Raw genomic sequence first — 21,384 nt, forward strand, 5'->3', positions numbered from 1 at the left:
TTTGCCATGTATTTTCATCATTTCAAAGAAATTCCTATTCCTCAAAGACATTCAACATTTTCTTTGTGTAAATTACTGCACAATTGAAATAACAATCAACGTTGGCATAGTAATATCTGCAAGTTGTTAATTCTGTCTATTAAGAATAATGGTAGAATCTGTTCAGTGAGAAAGCCTATCCTGGATTCCCCAAATGTTTTCTCACCCAAAAAGTAAAACACAAGTTGTCTACTTTTGTAGTAGCTGTAGAACCAATATAATGAATGTTGACTGAATGAATATTTGGTTCAGTTGTTTCATACTGAAAACAAATCAATTTTCTTCTTGCAAGATCAAAAAGTTATGGATTTGGTCTCTAACCCAAACCCTCTTCTCTTGTCACAAAAATCTGGCATAATAGTTGTTCACTTCTACTGAGACAACACTGAGACAGTATTTATCTAGATTCTAGTATGTTACATTATTACAAGGGATAAACAAAATCTTGTTGCCTCAGGTAGCTTCTTATCTATTACTGTGTACTGAGTGTTGTGTCTAGTGTTGACCTGATAAATGACTAAAGTTAATGGCTTTTGATATATAATGCCAGCGTGTGTGCTTTTGAGTGAGTTGATGTATCTGTGTGGGTGTCAAACCTTGAGCTTGTGCACACCTATAAAGATAATCTATCTCAACCACAGCTGAGTCACCAACCTTAGGCTACAGCTGGACTTTGATGTGTGTGAAATGCCCATCATTGAATTTCTGGCCATCTAACAAACCTGGCAGGATATGAGTGAGAAAGAGAGTCCGAGTGAAAGGCCGGAAGAGAGATGGAGGGAGGATGCACTGTGACTTTTGTCCATTATACGGGCCTAGACATTTGTGTGTTCATTAAGGTCTGAACACAGACTGTTTATAAAAAAGTGTTATTCAAACACCAGATTCACACCACCAGTAAAGCTCATATTCTTGTTTTCAGAACAGATGTATATGTAAGTTATCTTTGGTTTTGGAGAAGTGTTGGTGGGCAGAAAACATTTATTAGCCATCTTATATTCATGGTTTATGTTTATGGTCATGGTATTTGGCAGATGCTTTTGTCCCAAGCAATCATCAAGACAAGCAATCCATAAAGGGCTGACAGAAAATTGTTTCATACATTTTGCTGTGAGGACATGACAAATTTCATTGTTCTAGAATTAGAAACAATATGCAGGGCATAAGACAGAAAGACAGAAAAATACTTTAGATGTTTAAGAACACTACAAATTTTGTTCGCATCAAGAAACAGCTCAGTATTGATACAGCACAAATACATCCACATCAAACAGTAATGGTAAAACAACAACTGTCATTACTAAAATAGCTTCATGAACATTGTAGGGTATTTTCTATGTCTTTTGAGTGGAAATATCCTAAGCCTTTGTTCAGCCCTTATGTCCACATGTGGTTCTGAAAATCGTACGCATATACTTGCACCACAATAGCTGGGTTCTGTATTATCATTACATGTACAGTTGATCTTTTATAGCTAAAATACATCTTGTTCATCTGCACATTTAAATTATCTCTGCTGTTTCTACCGTGTGATTACAAACCACTTCATGAAAATAGCAATGAAAATAGCTTGCTTTTTAAGGCCATTATACAGGTAAATTAAATGCAAGCATGACTTCAGAACATCTCCAAATAAAAAAAAAACAAGATTCAACTCGAATGTGAAGATCAGTACACCTTAAACAAGATGAAAAGATAGATCCACACCAACAGATGTCTACAGCTTTTGTTCTTTTTGCTTTTATTCTTTTTGTTGCACACGTCTCCCTCCTCTGCTCTCTTCATTGTCTCTGATGATGAATCTCGCAGCTCACAGGAAATTATGTTTCATGTCATGACCATGTCAGACTCATCCAATTTATAGTTGAAAAGGTTTCAATCTGCTGTTGTAGTTTTTTCAGAGCTCAGTTCCGCCCGGATTCCCTTATTAAAGGAGACGAGTTTTTTTTTTTTTTTCCAGAGTGTAACTATGGTCCTCAGATTGCATTCATGTTGAAATATACAAAAAGAAGTTGCTTCAATTAGGGGTTCCAATAAATAAGACAGCAATAATCTGCCAAGATGTGTATTCAATACAACTGTAAGACAATTTTTTTACATTTTACTTGACAGTATCGACATAAGAGTGACATGAGACTGTCATGAATGTGTCATAAACAAGTCATAAACGTTTATGACATAACACTTCTGTTAAGTGACATTCATTAGGGTTAGGGTTAGAGGTTAGGATTAGGGTTAGGGTTCATGTGTCATGACAGTGTCATATGTTCATGACATTTTCATATGTTCATGACAGTGTCATGTCACTCTTATGTCGATACTGTCAAATAAAGTGTTAACAAAATTGTTACTGATACCTCTGCCTCAAGGTAGCTCCCAGCTAACAGTTTCCATTTCAACACCAAACAAGTTGGGTGGATTTGAAGGTTTTCACTGTCAATTACCGACCACGTTGTATTTTCTGGTTTCTGACTATGTCTCGCACACAAAGGTGTTTACAACCTTCTAATGCACAAGTATCTTTACAATGCAAACTCAATACAGAGTATTTAACACTGCTTTTTTATCAAAGGTCTTGCTTGGATATTTCCCAGGTCAGCCAACTTCAGTTCATTTTGAATCATCCTCCCAAAGAATAATACCATTAAATAAAGATTAAAGACTGAATGTCTACTGTCTGTCTATGTGCTGGGACTTAGCATCATTGCTACAGTGTCAGTGGTAGCACATTCATAATAGCAATATCACAACCTCACAGCCACGCTCTCCTTGTCACCGTGCTCTCATCAAAGGACCACACTTCCGGTGGCACAGTGGTTGGCCGAGGGGATGCCGATGCGCCGGTGGCACGTGAACATCTTGCGCAGCTCGCCGCGGAAGCGGTCGTGCAGCCAGGCGTACAGGAAGGGGTTGCAGCAGGAAGAGCTCATGGCGCACAGGTGGCACAGGAGCTGGATGAGCAGGAAGTAGCGCTTGTCGATCAGGCCGATGTTGATATCGCGCAGCACGTTGAAGACGCTGATGGGCAGCCAGCAGATGGCGAACGCCGCCACCACCAGCGCCACCAGCCTGAAGGTCTTGCGCTTGCGCGCGCGCTGCTGCGCCGCCTGGCCTTGTGTGCGGTGGCCCGGCGCCACACAGTTGCGCAGCCGCACCGAGATGCACAGGTAGGACGCGCAGAGCGCTGACAGCGGCAGCACGTAGGTGACGAAGAGCATGCTGTAGGCGTAGGCCAGACGCTGGCGCTGCTGGCCAATCCAGAACTCCTCGCAGATGGTGAAGCCCTCGTCCTTGAACTCCACGTGGTAGGTGTGGGCAACTGCCGGGGCCACCAGGCCACAGGAGAGCAGCCAGATCCCCAACAGCAAGTAGGTGCAGGACACCACAGACAGGCGCTTCTTGAGGGGGTGGACAGTGGCGTAGTATCTAGTGAGATAATATAAAAAACCGTCAAACAAGGACAAGGACAACAGTCGTCAGCACAACAGTCAGAGAGTGATATAGTCATTTAGAGTTGCACAGCTGGCTGCTTTAGAGAGTGTGGTTGAAAATGACCTTGTCTGCTAACAAAGCTTAGATATAACATCTATTAGACTTCCTGTGGGATTTTGCCAACCATCTGCTTGCTTTTCACACCAGCTGAAACCTTTGATGAATCATTTTCCTGTCAGTTCAAAAGAGAATAACTAGAGATGCATTTCCTGAAGGAAATACCATTGCATGCTAAACGTTGGATGTATCAAGAGATAGAAAGAAAAACAAGTAGATTAGGGAAGCTCCCTCTAATCACTACTTCTACTTGAGAAGTCTCGTGAAGACAAAGACACACAGACAAAGGACGCCTTAAGTGAGTATGGATGAATGGATATACCGATGGATGGATTACAGATAGAGACATGGATACACAGGTGTAGCTATATGGGTGGATGGGGATATATGGATGATGTTGGTAGAAAATGGATGTGGACAGATACAGTAGAAAGATGGATTGGTGTGGATAAATAGATAGAGAAATGGATGGATGAGTGATAGATAGATTCATGGATGGATTGCAGTGCCCTCCACATTTATTGGCACCTTTGGTAAAGTCCAGTAAAAAGATGACATTTTCAAAAAATGACATTTTGGTGATTAATCTTAGTCTTAATCTTTATTTCCCTTCAAAGTTTAATTGTTTTCATTGTGAGAAAAAGGCACCAGAGCTCAATTGCAAGTGCCATATAGGGTCTGAATACTTATGTAAATGGAATATTTCTTTTATTTTTTATAAATTTACAAAACACTCCAAAAACCTGTTTTTTGAGTGTTGGAGTATTGTGTGTAGAATAGATTAATGAGAAAAAAAATAATTGAATCCATTTTAAGATGAGTCTGAAACATAACAAAATGTTATGGATATGGATGGATGGCTGAGTAAATGGATATAGATAAATGATTGAATGAATGGATATAGTTAGATGGGGAGATGGATAGATGGAGAGATGGAGATATATAAATGATGTGGACTGTTGATAGATGGATGGATGTTGATAGATAGATAGCTGAGTGGATAGGAGAATGGATTGATGTAGGTGGATGATGGGATTGGTGGATGGATGAGTATGGAAGGTGCCTTATATCAATACTCCTAGGTGGAAGTGAGCTTGAGCCATATTAGGATGTCATTGTGACCAATGGAAACTCAAATGAGACAAATAAGTTTTTTTTTTGTATTATATAAAGTTCACAAAAATGAGAGGGACAGAGCTCAAGTTTCCTTTAAAAGACATGCAAAAAAGTGTGGTAAATGGTCAAAGTTTAATTAGATGCACAGAATTAGAATGATAATAATAAGAATCTAATAATTACATCCAGGATATTAATTGTGTAATTATATTGATAATCACTTCCATTTCAACCACATTTCAATGTGATTGAAAAAAATATTAAAATGTGATTGAAAATGTGGTAACACTTTACTTGATGGGTGAGTTCATAACACATTCATAGCAGCTGTCATAAACTGCACATAAAGCATTCATGACTGTTTCATGAGACATGACTCAACATTCATGTGTTATGGACTCACCCATCAAGTAAAGTGTTACCGAAAATGTTTTTATTAAAAAACAAAGCCATCACATAATACCTGGATTTCTGCCTCAACACCTTAAGCTTCTAGATGAAATCATACACCAAGAGGAAAGGAAAAATCAAAATAACCTTTTTGTCCAGCCTATATCCCCTTGACACAACAAAACTCAATTTAACATCAATATAAGATTTTGACCATTGTCTCATATTTCTTAATTTCACCTCCTATGAAGAAGCCCTCCTCTTGTCCAATCCAAGTTCAACACGCCTTTGCTAAATATTATATTTATAATATTATGTTTATGCTCCTTATTTCTCCTAAAGTGGAATTAGGAGAAACAAGTAAGAATTCCGTAATCTCTTAATAAGAGCTCATTTATTTCTGTGAGACAAAGACAGCTGTTGTATGCAGCATGTTCCTCTGGACACTCCCACACACTGAAACACAGGCGTCCACACGCACACTCCAAAATTACCTGTCAATGCCAATAGCGGTAAGAGTGAACACAGACACATAGACAGTGACTGGCTGGATGAGGAACACCAGGTAGCACATGAACCGTCCAAACACCCATCCACGGGGGTTGAATGCATACGCCAGGTTGAAGGGGACACAGGTGCCACACATGAGCATGTCGGAGAAAGCCAAGTTCCCGATGAAGAAGTTGGTCACGTTGTGCATCTTACGGGTGTGGCAGATGACGTAGAGCAGCAGGTAGTTGCCGAACACCCCGACCAGCACCACCAGGGCGTAGCAGGGGATGATGAGGCTCTTGAAGGACTGCAGCAGCTCCACCCCGACAAACTGGGGGCTGTGTTTGGACGAGACGTTCTGCTGCACGGCCACCTCGAACACGTGTCCCGTGCTGGTGTTGTCCATGCCCACACACGAACCAGCTGGCCCACAGGATGGCAGCAGGTTGATGGGCCACCCGCTTCCGCTGTCATTCATAGCAGCTGGAGGGCAGGCTGTCTAAAGAGGGGTGAGAGTGCCATACTGTGAATAGGGCAAATGTTCATTTCACTGACAGAAGAATCATGAAGACAGAGGAATCATAAGGAATCAATGGGTGGTGGTAGCATTGTGGTTAATAAGCTGTGCTAGCATGCAGTAGCCTGTAAAGTTGTGGATTCAATTCCCAGCTTCCACCTTTGTGTCCTTGAGCAAGGCACTTAACCATGAGTGGCGTGTAAGGGTACATGAATTATCATGAATTCATGCATGAATTAATTCATGATTTATACATTACTTTATATCTTATGAATCATCAGGAAATGACATGAGTTCATAGTCTCTCATTCATGACCTCATACATGAACAACACATCAACTAAACATTAGGTACGATGGGTACATCATTATGATTTATGATTTCATCATGATCATCATGATTACATGAATTTAAGGTTAATTGCTCATGAGTTCATGTGAAAAGGAGACCTCTCCTTTCCCCTAAATATGTATTTTTTTAAACTGTTAGAAGACTGCCTTGTGCAACTACTCACATGCACTCACCCTTTACTTCTGTGTTTGAAGGGTGTCATTTTGTTGTTGGGTATGTGTTTATGTCTTGTGTATATATGTGTCCTCATATAGGGAAGATTTTAACAGGGATATTGGTACAGACCATCAATCCCCCCTCTAAGTTGGTTTAGCCCGAGTCTTGATTGGATAGTTGGCTGGCCTACTTAGACAGGCTCATTTCACACACAAGAGAGAGACTGAAGAGTGTCAACTAGATGAGAGGTTGTATATGGAATGTTTATACTGTGGAAAATGCTAGTGCTTAAGAAACCGGTTGGTTAATTTTGTTTTGTTTTGTTGTCAAGTCTTTTTGTTTGCTATTTGTTTGCACTGTTTTCGCACTGTAAATAAATCTGCACTCTCCACCAAAATCCATGTTTGCTTGCTGTGTCTTCACCCCATCATCACTTCACCTCAGTGAGTCCTAGCCGCTCATCCTGTGTGTGGGTATTGACCGCAAGGGCTGTATTTTCACAGTTCATCATGTCTGTGGACCCTCAACTAAGGTGGTGAATAGTAACATTTGTTTAGAGACAGTGGCAGAAAAATAAATAATCATGATCATGCTTAATAAATCATAATTCATAATGATTTGCCCACCGTTCCTAACACTTTAGGTCATGTGCTGTTAACTCATGTAAATTCCTGATGATTCATGAGATATTAAGGAATGAAGCAATACAGAAATCATGAATTCATTCATGTACCCTTACCGTAAAGTGTTACCAAATAAATTCAATTAATCAACATCCAAACTAATCCTCTCTCTGATTGATGTTCCATCATTTCAAGACTGTCTTGATTATCCTCAAAACATAGTTAAAAAAATAGTTCAAAACAACAGTGTTTCTGGCCTCAACAAACAGTAAGGGAAGAAAATGTATGTGAAAATGAAAACCTGATGAGTGAAGATGAACTGGTTGCCTGAACACCTGTCCTTTTCACATAGGCCGAGGCGGAACGGCAGGACGAAGTGTCTCGGCAAATTTACTACCAAGCACCCTAGACATTTTGCCGAATCAATAAGTTCCGGCACCAGTGTGAAAACGTTAAGGCAGAAAATGTGACGTGCTAAAGCTACATTCATTGTTTTGCTCCGGTTGAAAATGTTTCTGTGTAATTTGTCAGCTGTGATCAAATGCGTTCAGTAAATTCCACTTTTATGTCATAAATATAACATGCCTATGATTCATATACAGTGTATCTAATCTAGGCCTCTCTTATGTTCAGTCAAATTCGCTTTGCCCACCCGTTTTTTTCTTCTGTGCCCACCCATTTGAATATTTCTATGTGCCACTGTTTTAGATCCCAACGCAAATTGACCAAGAGCCAAACGTCTTTGTCTACTGCGTTTAAGATCATTGAGTCTTTCATCTGAACTGCTCCCTGCTTCTCTTCAATTTCCCTTCGAAATTACTTTTTATTGTCCAAAGACGCAATTGCAAGAATCGACATTCTAAGCATCGACACATGCACAATAATGCAAAACAACTTCACTTGCATTTATAGGGTAGGCTACTAAAAATGTGCACAGAAGCTAACCAAAGTGCAGTCGGTTCTCCCGCCATGGTTTTGAAAATCACACGACTGTCACTCTACACTCCCACTGTTGCACGTCACGTTTTAATACGCTAGCTGGTCCTGACTCCAAAATGCCGGATCATGTGAACAGATCAGCAGGCCGGCAAATTTTTATCTCGTTTTCCAGACACACGATGCGGCAAAGAAAACGTCTTCTCTTCCCGCAAATTTTGCGTGATCTCTGTGTGAAAAGGCCTAAAGAAAGCAGCCTTTGTGAGAGGAGGGTGTAAACTCCAGCATCTTGGGTCCAAAGAGGCGTAAAGCTTGGCTGGGAACAGTACAAAATTACACTTTCAAAAACACATTATGACTAGATTTCCCTGAATGAACCTCAAAGGGCACCATTACCCACGTGTGTGTGTGTGTGTGTGTGTGTGTGTGTGTGTGTGTGTGTGTGTGTGTGTGTGTGTGTGTGTTGTACACCGTGTGAGGAGATGGGGCAACACATCATGTCTTTCCATGAGATGCATCACCACCTGAAAATGGAATCTGGAAATATCTGAATTTGATGTAGGTTGTGTGTTGTGTGTGTGGTGTGTGTGTGGGGGGGTCTAACATCAGACTGAAGTGTCCCCTGTCCACTGTGAATGTTCAACACCACAACCAGCTGTGCCTGTTCCCTCAGACATTGTGAGTCATTTTATATAGCAGCAGCACATCTCCATTCAAACCTCATTGTAGTAGTTTGGCAATCTATGGTGAACAACAACCACTGCACTGTTTCTGAACAATGTCACCATTTAGACCGAGTGAATAGGACCAGTGGACTGTCTTTGAGAGAAAAAGCATATGTAAAAGCTTCATACTAGTGGTTTGCTCTGTGTCATTTTCACATGAATCAGTGGCAGACATTCATTCAATTATTGTTCGCATCTCTATTCATGTCATTGTGCAGCAAAGCACCGCTCAGCTAATGCGTTTTAAGGCTAGAAAATGGGTTGGTTATTGATTAGGATGTCTTGGTTTAAGCTCCTAGCACTTTCTGCTATTCATTCATGTTGTCAACAGTCTTTTTGTTTCAAAAAAATATGATCCGTCTGTGGTTATCTTGTGAATAATGACAAAGCACACATCTTCAAATTTGTTTGGCCTTCGGCAATATCTCAACAAACTGCCAACTACAAATAAATTTGGGTTTCTGCATCTCTGTTTTGTGCCCTCTGCCAATTTACTTGTTACAACCGCATACTACAGTCTACGGTATTTGTGTAAAACAAAAGTGCAGACGCTGTGAGGCACATGTGCATTACATGATTTGTGAGATTAGTGCCTCTGTGGGCAGAGAATAGCGCTCATTCCCCTTGTTTGTGTGGGGAGGTGGACTGTAGTGCGCCATGCAGACGGACTTCTCATCTCTAACAGGAAAGTGGACTAATAGACCAGCCTAATGGCTTTCTTCAGAGCCTCCAACTGCACATTGGGTTTTTACAAATAATTTACTGTGCAGCGCTGCTACACGTGGGCACGGACAGACATTTTTTTTTAAAAAAAGGTTTACGACGAAGGTTACCATGAGGCAGCCCTTGGTCACGCCTCCCTTTCAAAAGGGGACTAAGTAGAGCTTAATAACAGGTTTTAAAAAATGTTCCTCAGAAAATGGCAGACAATGAGCAGCACTTATTACACGGATAAAAGAGAACTTACATTTCCATTTGTGAAACCCCGGTATTAATGGACAGACATTGGAAGTAGAGAGTCAGGTGAAACAAAAATGAATGATGAGCTATGAGCTATATAGGCAGAGGCTTAGTATGAAATCTACTGTTTATGTTTTAGGACCCAGCAGCCTGTGTGGTCTCCATTTGACCAATTCCCTGATAAATGTATTAATGCACATCCTAACCAGCAATTTCCCTGTCCATTTAATTTAATTGCATACTGTAAGGGGAAGATGGGTCATGGCACTCTACTCCTACAGGTCTAAAGAGAGTAGAAAATGACACATTAGACTTTCTCCAGTGCTATGAGGGCTGGGAGGGGAGAGGGGTTGGGTAGTGGGATGCAGGTGGCTGATGTATCTGTTTGACAATCCCATTTCACTGAATCCCCCAGAGATGTGTTTCTCCGCTCCTCTCCTCGCGGCCCAGACGCCTTGTTTTTCCCCCATCACCCTCCCATCTCAATGTTGGTATTTGGTATTTGTCTCAAGGCTCTAAAAAATGAGACCTGCGTTGCTGTCAGGCGGGACCATGCTGTGATATGATTAGGCATTGCTCTTGACTGAGCCCTGTGAGGATTTCAGGACACATAAAGCTCCAGTCGGTGCACGGGCAACACACACTCACTGCATCAGTCTGGGCTCATTCAGCAGAGCACCATCACACAGAACTCATAAAGTCACCAGTTCTTCTCCGGCTCAGTCGCCATACACAACATATAGGGGATATCAAAACAAGCAAATGCATTAAATATAGAAGAAATATATTTTGAAAATGAAACTGATGAAACTGATCATGTCTCATCTATGGTCTTGGTGTCCTTTGCTCAGCAGGACAGTTCATATTATGCTCAATGCACAAGTTGCAAAATGCATAGTTTTCAACTATATCAAATAACGAGACACACATATGGTGTGAATCAGTGAATTTATAGACATTGGTGTGAATAGACCCGTCAGCAGTATTCCTGATTCTTTAGAACAAGTGCATTGAAAATGTGTTTGCCTCCAAGCAGCTCAACAAATACAATGGCTAAAAAAAAAATGAAAACATATTTTTTTAAATAAAAAAAAAAAGTTTCAGCTTACAATTCAACCTACAAAGACCCTTTTCTTTCTCGAAGAAATGCTGATATGCAAAAAGCACCTCTTGGAAAATTAATATCCCCTACCCGAGAGGGCTCGACAGAGGACTGACATTTCAATAGTCTGCTGCTCATACAAGGGTGCTATGCAGTTTGATGGCTGTTATATGATGTCTCTGCTTGCTGACTCACATGTACACATACACACACACGCACTCACGCACACAATCTCCACACCTGTCAAGTAAATGCTTGGAGAATCCTCGATCTGACCACAATGTACACCACAGGTGATGCACATCAAGTGATGTCTAGGATAGGGGAGAGAGAAATGATCAAGTGATTTTATCAGTGGATGGCTATTTTACATACCCTAAGACTCAGCAACTGTCTTTTGAAATCAGTGTCACTAACATCAAAATGGTCTTTTGAGACAAATGAGTGGTTGGTCAGTCAGAGCACATGTTCACTCACTCCTTTAATCAGGGAACAATGTGTGGTCATGGGAGGTAATTTGCAGGGTTAATAATCATAGAAGATGCACTTGTTGCTGTGACAAGGGGCTATATTGAGCCCATCTTTTTTAGAACCATGTAATAACCCTGTGTTTGTCTGTTTGTTTATCTACATTTTGTACAAAATAAGCACACTATTGAGGCAATATGAAATAATGAAAAGACAAACACTGTTGAAAAGCATAAACCCACTGGCAGCAAGCCATTTTGTTTGAATGTATGTGGATTTTACAACAACACAACCATGCATTAAATCATTGACTATGAAGATAACATGATCCAACGTAATCTAATATAATTGCATTCTTATTCTACAGAGGACATTGGACTGTATTCTGGATTCTATTTGTCTCAATCAGAAATCTGATAATTGATTTCTGGGTTACTAACCTATTTCATCATTCAACCAGTCTATTAGCCTACCATAAACTGTCGATAGGCTACATAAAATAGTTAACTTACATTCTCATTACATCGTGCAAATAGATCAAATTTATACTATTGAAATAGAGGAACATTTCGAATTGAAACACAAATGAATGTAAACGCACCTTGAGGAGAGGACGTTCGTGTCTTAACTGTGATATTATCCACGTTACTCCTGACACCTCCAGTCTAGTTGAGACACGAGACACTGACGGTGTGACCTGACAGGATAGACCGCGCTAAAGTTTAGTCTCTTCGTAGACGGACAGGGATGTGAGAGGAGGGGGTGGAGTAACACGATTTTCTTTTTCAAATGTGTTAGTCTCTCCTCTTGGTTGGCTTCCCACATCCACTTACAGCGTGGCGTGTCGGATCCTCTGAAACAATCATTCAGCGGCTGCGTGCGCTGTGTCCATGCTCGTTTCCTTCATCAACAATACAATTTCGCCTCCAAACACATTCTAGGGTGCGATTTCTTGGTAGTGTTTAATCATGCCTTACATGATAATCATAGTCTGAAGAAAGATATAAATGCAACCATTGCACTGAATAACTGTAATTGTCCAATTAGAATGACACAGGCACCTTGACCACAAAAATAGCTTCTTCACACAGAGTAGCACTTAAATGTTTTTTTTCTGTCAAACAACTAAATGGCCAAAACCAACTCTACACATTCTTGACAATCATTGGCAAAAAGGACAATTGTTATGAAATGGCATTCCAGCGTGTGCTTTCTATCAGGAATATTTCTGAGACCCTTTCTGAGATGTCTTTTTAGGTGAACTACATCCAACCGTCATGCCTTAATGTCTCTGTGTACGTTTTTATATCGCCAATGATACAATCCTTTTCATTTATATTTAATGCCTGCTTTGATGGATATACGGGGTACAGGCATACAGATCTGATGAAAGTAATTGGACATTCTGAAGATCAAGGTGGGTTTTTAATGTGATATGTAAACAGCTCTGCAGGCCATCAGAAGCAAAACCTACAGTAGGACTAAAACCTAGTGCAACCTGGATTGCTGTCAATGCTTGGGCATTAACAAACTGATATGGAACTTCGGCTTCAATAACTGAACTGAATTTTTCTAAAATAACATGCATTTTCAACTTCAAACAAATATCTTGATAATTATCCTAACAATCATCAGGCAAACATTTTGATAATTATCCTTGATAATTGTTCATAAAGAGAAACACACTTGCAAACACAATCTGAAGGATAATTAATCTCTCGTCCACACCTGAGTCATCCAAGTAACACAAGTGTATATTTGCATTACCTATCCACCACACACTCACTCACACCTTCGATAGATCACATAGAAGATTCTTGTATGGGCAAAGAAACTTCACCCAGCATTTAGGGTTCCTCAGAAATTGCTCCCATAGCTGCTTTGTCATGGAACACAAGCCTCTTCTGGGATCTGTGCTGTGATCGCAGTGAGGCTAGAAAGCAGGTGAACAAACCCTGGGATGTAAGGGTTTTATCCCTCAACATACCCTGGGATGTAAGGGTTTTATCCCTCAACAAACCAGTCTCACACAGTAAGGAGTCCTTTATTCCGTGTGTAGGTGAGAGTGACTATTGATTGCATGTCACTATCTAAAGGGGGATTTAAGAGACCCATATGCATATTTAAGGATGTGTATCGTAATTTTAGTGACAGGTGCGTGCATAACATGGGGTGTGACATGATCTGTTTCCAAATCACGACGTGTAATCAATATGTCTTTAACTCAAGGTGGACAGTGTGGAAGAACAAACGTGTATAGTCTCATGTGGATGTAACACATCTGATACACTCACACAGACACAGGCACACACAGACACACACACACACATTCACACACACACACACACGCACGCGCACACACACACACACACTCACAGAGAGAAAAAGAGAAATATTTATAGTTTTTAATCTATTACAACATTGTCATATAAGATTACATCATTATTACACTGTACATAACCATATTTGCACATCACCTGTGACTTCTAGTTCCAGAAAGTAAACAGTCAACCAGGGGTGAGCACTCAAGCTTTGGAACAGCCTCCCTTATAACATCAGATCTGCACCATCAGTGGGTATTTTTATTTATTTGTGATGCTGTGAGTCTTTGTAAGGCAAGGCAAGGCAAAGCAAAGCAAGGCAAATTTATGAATGTTGCACATTTCATACATACACAGGGGTATTTCAATGTGCTTTACATAAACAAAAAGCAAAGACTAATAGTAAATAAATGTATAACATAAATGTTTAAAAATAGTAAAAAAATTACATTTTATGAAATGGAATAATTCAAATACATAAAGTAGAGTAATTAAAAGACATTGAAAGACAGATGCATCCGATTAGTTAGCAGAAAGCATCTGAGAACAGTTTAGTCTTATAGGGGAATTCTGGTGATTTCCAGGCAGACAGCACTAAACTAGTTTAGAAATCTAGACGCACCCGGCTTGCAAGCTGGAAAAATGAAACTTTGATAGGGCTAATCACATCGTGTATAGTGACGTTAGGCGGGCTTAACATAATGATTGATGGCAGAGTTGCAACGGTTTGGCTTGAATTCCATGCTACTTGAAAGCAAAGAAGATGGATGTTGCTGTTGGCGAACAGCGTGACACGAGTTAAGCTTTTTTTAAGTTGGCAAAAGTTAGCTCCGCTGGTGGGAAAACGCATGGGACTCATGGCGCTGTCCTATTGCGTGCAGAGGGAATTTGAAAGACAACCGATTATCCCACCCCTCCGACTGAGCACTGCCAACAGTGAGTGCCCAGACCCTACATTTTAATGTGGGTCTGGCTCGTCAGGCTAGCGCTAAACTCTAAACATTTCAAAATGGGTTCTCACGAACATGCCCCCAGAGTGTATTGCTGTAGCTGCCTGCATTTTCTATGTGAAAAATCATCAAAATTCCTCTTTATGACTGGATTTCAAAACATTATGCATATTGGCAAGGCACAAAATAAATCATATTATACACATGCATGCATTTATATCTAATATTTCAGTCTTTCAATAACTGATCATGATCTGCATACTTTCATTATGGCACAGATCTGCTATGTCTCCTGCCACACTCTTATCTCCAGTCCTCAACATGGCTGTCAAACTGGCCCAGAACAGCTGCCATTTAGGCTCCTCTTGGGGCCACGGCAAGTAAGTCTGTTGCCTGAGCAAGGATCGCCAGCGCAGGAAATTTGTGGAAAGAGAGTCTGGCGGGATGGGCTCCAGCAGAATTAACACTAGGGAGTCCCTTTGAACATCGATGGCCCGGTGCTGTGCAAAGAACAGCTCGTTTGCACCATTCGCTGTGGACGAAGCTCTGTGACAGTACAAACACTGTCTTGTAGCTGCTCTCCACACAGTTGATGATGTTGTCAATGACCCATTCGCCCGGGACAAAATCTCGCTCATGGAGGCACAGTTGGAAATTTGAAGCCTCCAGATGGGGCGCCAATTCGGACTGAACCCACTGTGCATCATTTACACTGAAGGATATGAATGCGAGATAATTGAAAGTGGAACTTTCCAGCCGCCTGTCTTTATTCCGACTCCTCTGTTTAACTCTTAGCCAGATCCATAGCATCTTTACGTACCAGGCTCCATCCATGAAATGAAACACAATTCCACAAGAAATCAATACCATCAAGACTACAGTAAAACAAATGGCAAACATGAACGGTGGGTCACAAGCCACTTGACAGGGAGGAAAATCCTTGAGCAGTGTTCCGCTAAGGTATGTGGAGGAGTAGCAATTATACTGCAGCTGGCCAATCTACCAGCAATGTTTTATTAAAGTCACGCACGAACCGGTAGAGGTTACAGTCACAAACAAATGGATTGTTTGCACCATTAAGTTTTTTCAGCTTCGGCAGTCCTCTGAAAGTCTCAAGCTTAAATATGCTGATACTGTTGCGGTCCACATGCAGCTCCTCTAGGGCCGGTAACATGAGGTCAGGGGGAAGTTCTCGAATTGCGTTGGAGCCCATGTGGAGCTGCTTGAGGTCCTTCATGGGCTGGAGAGCATCTGTGTTCACACTTGTGATATCGGTGTGGGTCAGGTTGAGGCTGACAAAGTGTGGAGAGAGATGATCAAACAGGTGATTCCCAAGGAGGTTCCCACTCAGTGAGAGGTTTTTCAGGTGCGAGGGCCAAATCACCTTTGTATGGTCAGGCAGCTTGATGGGGTTGAAACTCAGATCCGCAGTCTCCAGTTGTGTTAAGAAGAGTTTTATGTACTGAATTATTGTGTTAAGGCTCCGTAACTTGTTATTTCTAATAATAACCTCTTTCAAACATGAGAGGAAATGTAAAGGAAATCTGTTTAATTTTACAAACACATTATTGCAGGCCAGGTTGTTATTTGAGACATCCAGAGTCTGTAAGGTTGTAAAATCACCTATGACATTACGCAAAATATTACCTGGTACACTCAGTCCAATTTCCGAGAATTCCGCTTTTACTACACCCTGAAATAGTGATAGATTCACATCTGTGTGCAACAGTCTGTGTTAATAGTGGTGAAAAGTGTTTAGAGTCGCAACTCGCAGATTGCCAATTTTACTTAAGTCTGGGACAGAGAGGAGTTCAAGGCCCTCTGTGTCTTCTTCTTATGAACAATTTAGAACTGATAAAATCTGCAGTGGAGACTGGATGATGTTGACAAGAGCCTGTGAGGCTAGTGAGCTGGTAAACCAGGTGTCCTTCAGAGTAAGGTGACGGAGCTTCCCCAGGTTTCTGAGATCATCTGTGAGATTAGCTGAGACATCGCACTGGGACTCTGGGAGAAATTTCTCAATTATTAGTGTATCCACACTAGACGTCTGCAGGTCTAAGAGAACGTCTTTAAATAGCTTTGGTGTTTTGCAGAAATTGATCTGAAGTGTTAATGATTTTAGCCCTGAAAGATAACCCAGAAAGTCTGTGTTGAAATGTGTGAGGTGGTCATTCCCAGCTTGAAGAGCTAGCTCCCGCAGTGGGGAACGTGTGAGAGGTTTCAAGTCGAACTTGTCCATATGTGACACTTGTGGGCCTCCCAGAGAAAGGGAAGAGAGACACTGTATATTTTGAAAGGACTGGCCCAAGGTGAAAGATTTATAGAGGTTTTCAGAAAGGTCTAAAATTCTGAGTTTGGGAAGTCCTTGTATTTCAGGGATCGTGGAGAGCATGTTGAAGGAGAGGTCCAATTCCTGCAGGTGAAGGTTTCCTTGGAATGCTGCCGGCGAGATTGAGATCAGGCCACAGTTGGACATTTTAAAGATGCATAAGGCTGACAAACTGGCCAGGTCAGTTGACGTCAGTGTGGAGATGGTGTTGAAGGAGAGATATACTGGGCATTTCTTGGCAGGTTTGAAGGCATGCTGGTGAGATTTTGGTCGGAGAGATCTATTCGATCTTTATCAGGCATGATGCATGTGCCAGCTGCTTCCTTCATCCACACAGATGCAATAAGCAGGAAGGATAACAGCAGAGAAGACGAGAGGGAAGCATCCATCCTGGAATAAAAGATGAAGGGTATGGATAAGAATTTAGTAAAAGTCAACATTAAACAGGGAAGGTCTACTAGGTTGAGTGCCCTTGCCCCTTGCTCCACTGATGGGTAGGTCTGCCATGGTTGTCGTGGTGCAAAATAAAAAAAGATGTATGGTATTTATAAAATAATTTAAATGAAAAAAATATGAAAATAGGTTTCATAGAATGGTGGTTAATTCATTCTGGATTTTCCATATCAGATTGACTTTGTTAATTCTTGGATGGCAATTTATCAACCAAATCAAATGATCAGCCTCTAATGTTCAGTTTAAATATTCAATAGTAGCAGTAGTTGTAGTAGCAGTGCCGCTGCTGGCCATTTGGGTGCCCTAAGCAGAACTGCTTTGTGGTGCTCCCTCTGCATCTGAAGTTCTGATCTCGAGCTGACGTTATCAATCGCTTGGCACCTTGATATGCAAGCTGAACTGTGTTTGATGGCCCTCCATCTCTACATCTGCTGATAAAATGTGATCAGCCAATATGTATCAGGTCCCCCCCGCATTGGTTCAGCCCAACAAAAACAGTTAAAAAAAAAAAACAGTTTCTGTTTTCTTTATCTTGCGTGACTAATGACACATTTAGAAAATAGCAGCAATCATTTATTTTCTGACCAGTTAAAAAATTTGAAAATTGGATTATTAAACACATTTTTTATTTGGATTAGATGGATGGAGCAAATAGAACAAAGCACTGCAAAGCGTTAGGACCTACATTTATAGCACAATATTAACAATGATATGTATAATATTAAGTTGGTATAAACAGCCTTCATTGCTTTGGAAATGGAAGCATGTCATGATGACATGATGTGATCTAGACATTTTCTGTTTGCAATTAGAAGTTAATTATGAGCCTGGTAGCCACCTAGCCTGTCTGAGTGGAATGCATTTCAATCGACATATCATCATGTGCTTCGTGTAAATGCTTAGTTTAAGGGAACAAATCATTGAAATCATAGTGAGTGCAGCCTGTTATAGTGCCCTCTCGCAGTCAAGGCCGTAGCCAGAATTTTTCAAATACATTTCAAATAGAAATGTTGAATAGCCTATCTGACACGGTGAGTGTCACATCTATGTCCCTCTCTTCTCCTCCTCCTAACTCTTTGTCCTCTGTCTGATTTATCTCTCCTGTCTCAAGTGTTGTGTTTTTAAAACAAGTCTAAATAACCAATAATATAATTTGACAATAGGTTATGTTTGGGCCATGCTTAGATTATATACATCACAACATTAAATATTCATCCTATATAAAATTAATATAACTTAATGTTCAGTTCAGGTTACATACAGTAGGGGCTTCTCCACTGAATTTCAGCATAACATTTTCCAGTACAGTATCTCATTGGTGGCCCTATTGCATCTTCATTGTAAACATTAGCTTTCTCATTCGTTTTGACATGTCAGAGGTAGCCTATAGGCCTATCTGAAACTACGTGTCACGTTAGGCAATGATAATTGTCTCGTCGGCTATTTTTACTTAATAAATTAAACTGAACTTGAAGAAAGAAATACCGAGGACATATCTCGGTGTCCTGGTACGGCATGCTCGCAGTTTATAAATGGTCAATAGTGGGAACCGGATAACTCCGAAATCTCCTTTAGACTTATCTTTGTTGCCTTCATGATTTCCTTTAAAAACTTTCTTATATCAAAAAAAGGAGATATCAATTATTAAAAATGCCAAGGTAGCTGGAACCTGCCACTTTCTCTCTCTCTCCCCCTCTCTCTTCTCTCGTGCCCGCTCAAGATGCGTTCCCAATTAAATGGAGTAGCATGACGTTAGATCTACTTCAGTGGAGATTGAGAGGACCCATATCATCATTGCATGTAACTTGCTATTGCTGTATTTTGACATTGTAAACGTTCGGAAGAATGAAAAGCAGCTTGAAGTAAAGCTGCGATAGGTACTTATATTTATTGACTAAATGTTGGTGCCCTCACAGTGCGTGATGCGCATGGTGGTAGCGGCGGCACTGAGTAGTAGCAGCAATAGTCCTAGTATTGCAAATAATTGCCCATATCATAGAGCATTTATGACATTTTAACAATCAACAGTACAATTGTAGCAATGTATTTCTATTTCAAATGTTGTTGTTTTATAATCATGTTACATTAATAACTGTCCTAATAATGCAGAAGACATAACTTGATTCACAATAGGCCTACCTTATCAATCACACGGTTTCAAAAAAGAAGACTTCTCAGTCTCAGAAATCACAACGCATCAGTCCTGAAGGATAGATTGTTATGAAATACAGGCTGTCTTTCTTGATACCTCTCCTACCTGTATGTCATATATTGTTTGTCTGACGAACAAGTACTTCTCACCTTCAACATCTCTCTCTACAACTGCTGTTTCATTCCCATCAGGTACATGAAAAAGCAATCCTTTTAAAAGTGTGGGGGTTGTGGGATAGGGAAGTGAAACAATTCTGCCAAATTATGGTGTCAGGGAGTTTCTCCCCCGAAAGGTTTTTTACATTTAGGCTAAACACACCATTTTAATGCAGTTTGGGAGGGACAGAACAAGCAGCGTCCCTCATCTGTGTGGCTCATGTGGTCTACATGATCTACCTGCTATCACTTCACTATTTGACACTACCCTACAGACATGAGACATAGGCTCTCATGTTATAAATGAAGAAATCATTTCAGAAATGATGTTTTGTGCACATGGGTTAGCAGGCTACAGTAAATTGCCTAACAGACAACAGCCTAAATTTCGAGGTATCACTGGGCTATTAATATGCCTAACTATAATACCTATTAAATAAATGTAAAGGACACAGAATAATGACAGAACTGTAAGCTCAAATTCAAAATCGTTTGAAGTCTACCCAAACATATGCAAAGGGAATATAAACTAGATGTACCGCAAAGCGGTACAAAATATTACCGCCGCTCAGTCCTGTACATCCATTCCGTGAAAATAAATCATATTAATGAATTTGTCTCCATCTTCTACTCCATCCCCCACTCTTGAAACTTTTGATTTATGCTTCTTACTTGTGAGTCTACGTCAGCGGCAGTCATTCTCGCGTTCTCCTTTACAGCAATAAGACACAATTCCTCCAACTCTAGCCTCGCCCTTTACTCATTGTCTTCATCTTTTTTTCCCTTTTCAAAAAGTTCATACTTAAGTCATTCGCGTTCTGTCTCCCTGTACTTTGGAGACCCCTCTGCAAATCCATCTGAGGGGCTGTGTTGTCATTAGCGTATAGTAAAATGTGAACGATTAATGATATGGGGGGGGTTTCGTTATCTGGCCCCTGCACTTTGAAACTCGTTCCGGCGCCCCTGAATAGTTCATATGATATTCAGCTTTATTGTCAATGCACAAATTAAATACCAGTAGTCTAAAACAAAATGGCGTTATACCCAGTGGTGCACATAACTGACATGTCCAAAAGGGCCTTCATGTAATGCGTTGCTAGACTGTTCATACACATTTTAACGGGCCAAGTTGAAGAGCTACTGTCTGTTATTGTTTGTGCAAATAATATGCTGATTCATGTTCCCTTGCATTTGAGGTCCATGGTTAGTCTGACTTTCGCCAGACCAAGCTCAATCTTTTAAGAAATCGAAAAGAAATCGTCGGCAGATCAGGCTGAGTTCACCCAGCCTATGGTAGGCGCCCGATAGAAATATTGTTTCATTTTGCGACGTGCGACGTGTTTGCCTATAGAGCTATTCTAAATGCAAAAAATGCATAGAGAGAGTTATGACAAAACCGTGACTGGGAACTATAAGCTATATAAGGTATAGGCCCTATGCTAGGCCTATTACACAACATAAATTGTCATTAGGCTATGCTGGCGACCCAAATAAATCTCCTTTGGGAACCAATGGCTTACAGTATCAAGCGGACTTAAGCTGCCACCTCTTGGCGAAAAGTTAATAGTTTTGCATATCAATACATGTCACGCAGCTGTGT

At 40.7% G+C, this 21,384-nt stretch overlaps 2 protein-coding genes across 2 annotated transcripts; both read right to left on the minus strand.

The window, feature by feature from the left end:
• Window positions 1-2,825: 2,825 nt before the first annotated feature.
• Window positions 2,826-12,093, minus strand: prlhr2a (prolactin releasing hormone receptor 2a). The gene is made up of 3 exons (XM_048244085.1): window positions 12,026-12,093; window positions 5,589-6,085; window positions 2,826-3,465 (listed from the first exon to the last, which is right to left on the minus strand). The coding sequence occupies exons 2-3, from the start codon at window positions 6,062-6,064 to the stop codon at window positions 2,826-2,828; spliced, it is 1,116 nt and encodes a 371-aa protein (XP_048100042.1). The 5' UTR covers window positions 6,065-6,085; window positions 12,026-12,093.
• A 2,838-nt stretch (window positions 12,094-14,931) lies between these two features.
• On the minus strand, window positions 14,932-20,483 carry LOC125294550 (toll-like receptor 6). The gene is given in 4 exon segments (XM_048243394.1): window positions 14,932-15,214; window positions 15,216-15,685; window positions 15,687-16,127; window positions 20,457-20,483. Coding segments are annotated over 4 exon segments (1,221 nt in total).
• Window positions 20,484-21,384: the final 901 nt, after the last annotated feature.

This window comes from Alosa alosa, chromosome 5, assembly GCF_017589495.1.
Source record: "Alosa alosa isolate M-15738 ecotype Scorff River chromosome 5, AALO_Geno_1.1, whole genome shotgun sequence".
NCBI lineage: Eukaryota > Metazoa > Chordata > Actinopteri > Clupeiformes > Clupeidae > Alosa > Alosa alosa.

Bases quoted from the DNA above. Each gene is read 5' to 3' on its own strand.
- prlhr2a (XM_048244085.1), bottom strand. From the start codon at position 6,064: ATGAATGACAGCGGAAGCGGGTGGCCCATCAACCTGCTGCCATCCTGT. The intron at 3,466-5,588 runs GTAATTTTGGAG...TTATCTCACTAG, and splicing joins ACCGCTATTGGCATTGACAG to ATACTACGCCACTGTCCACC.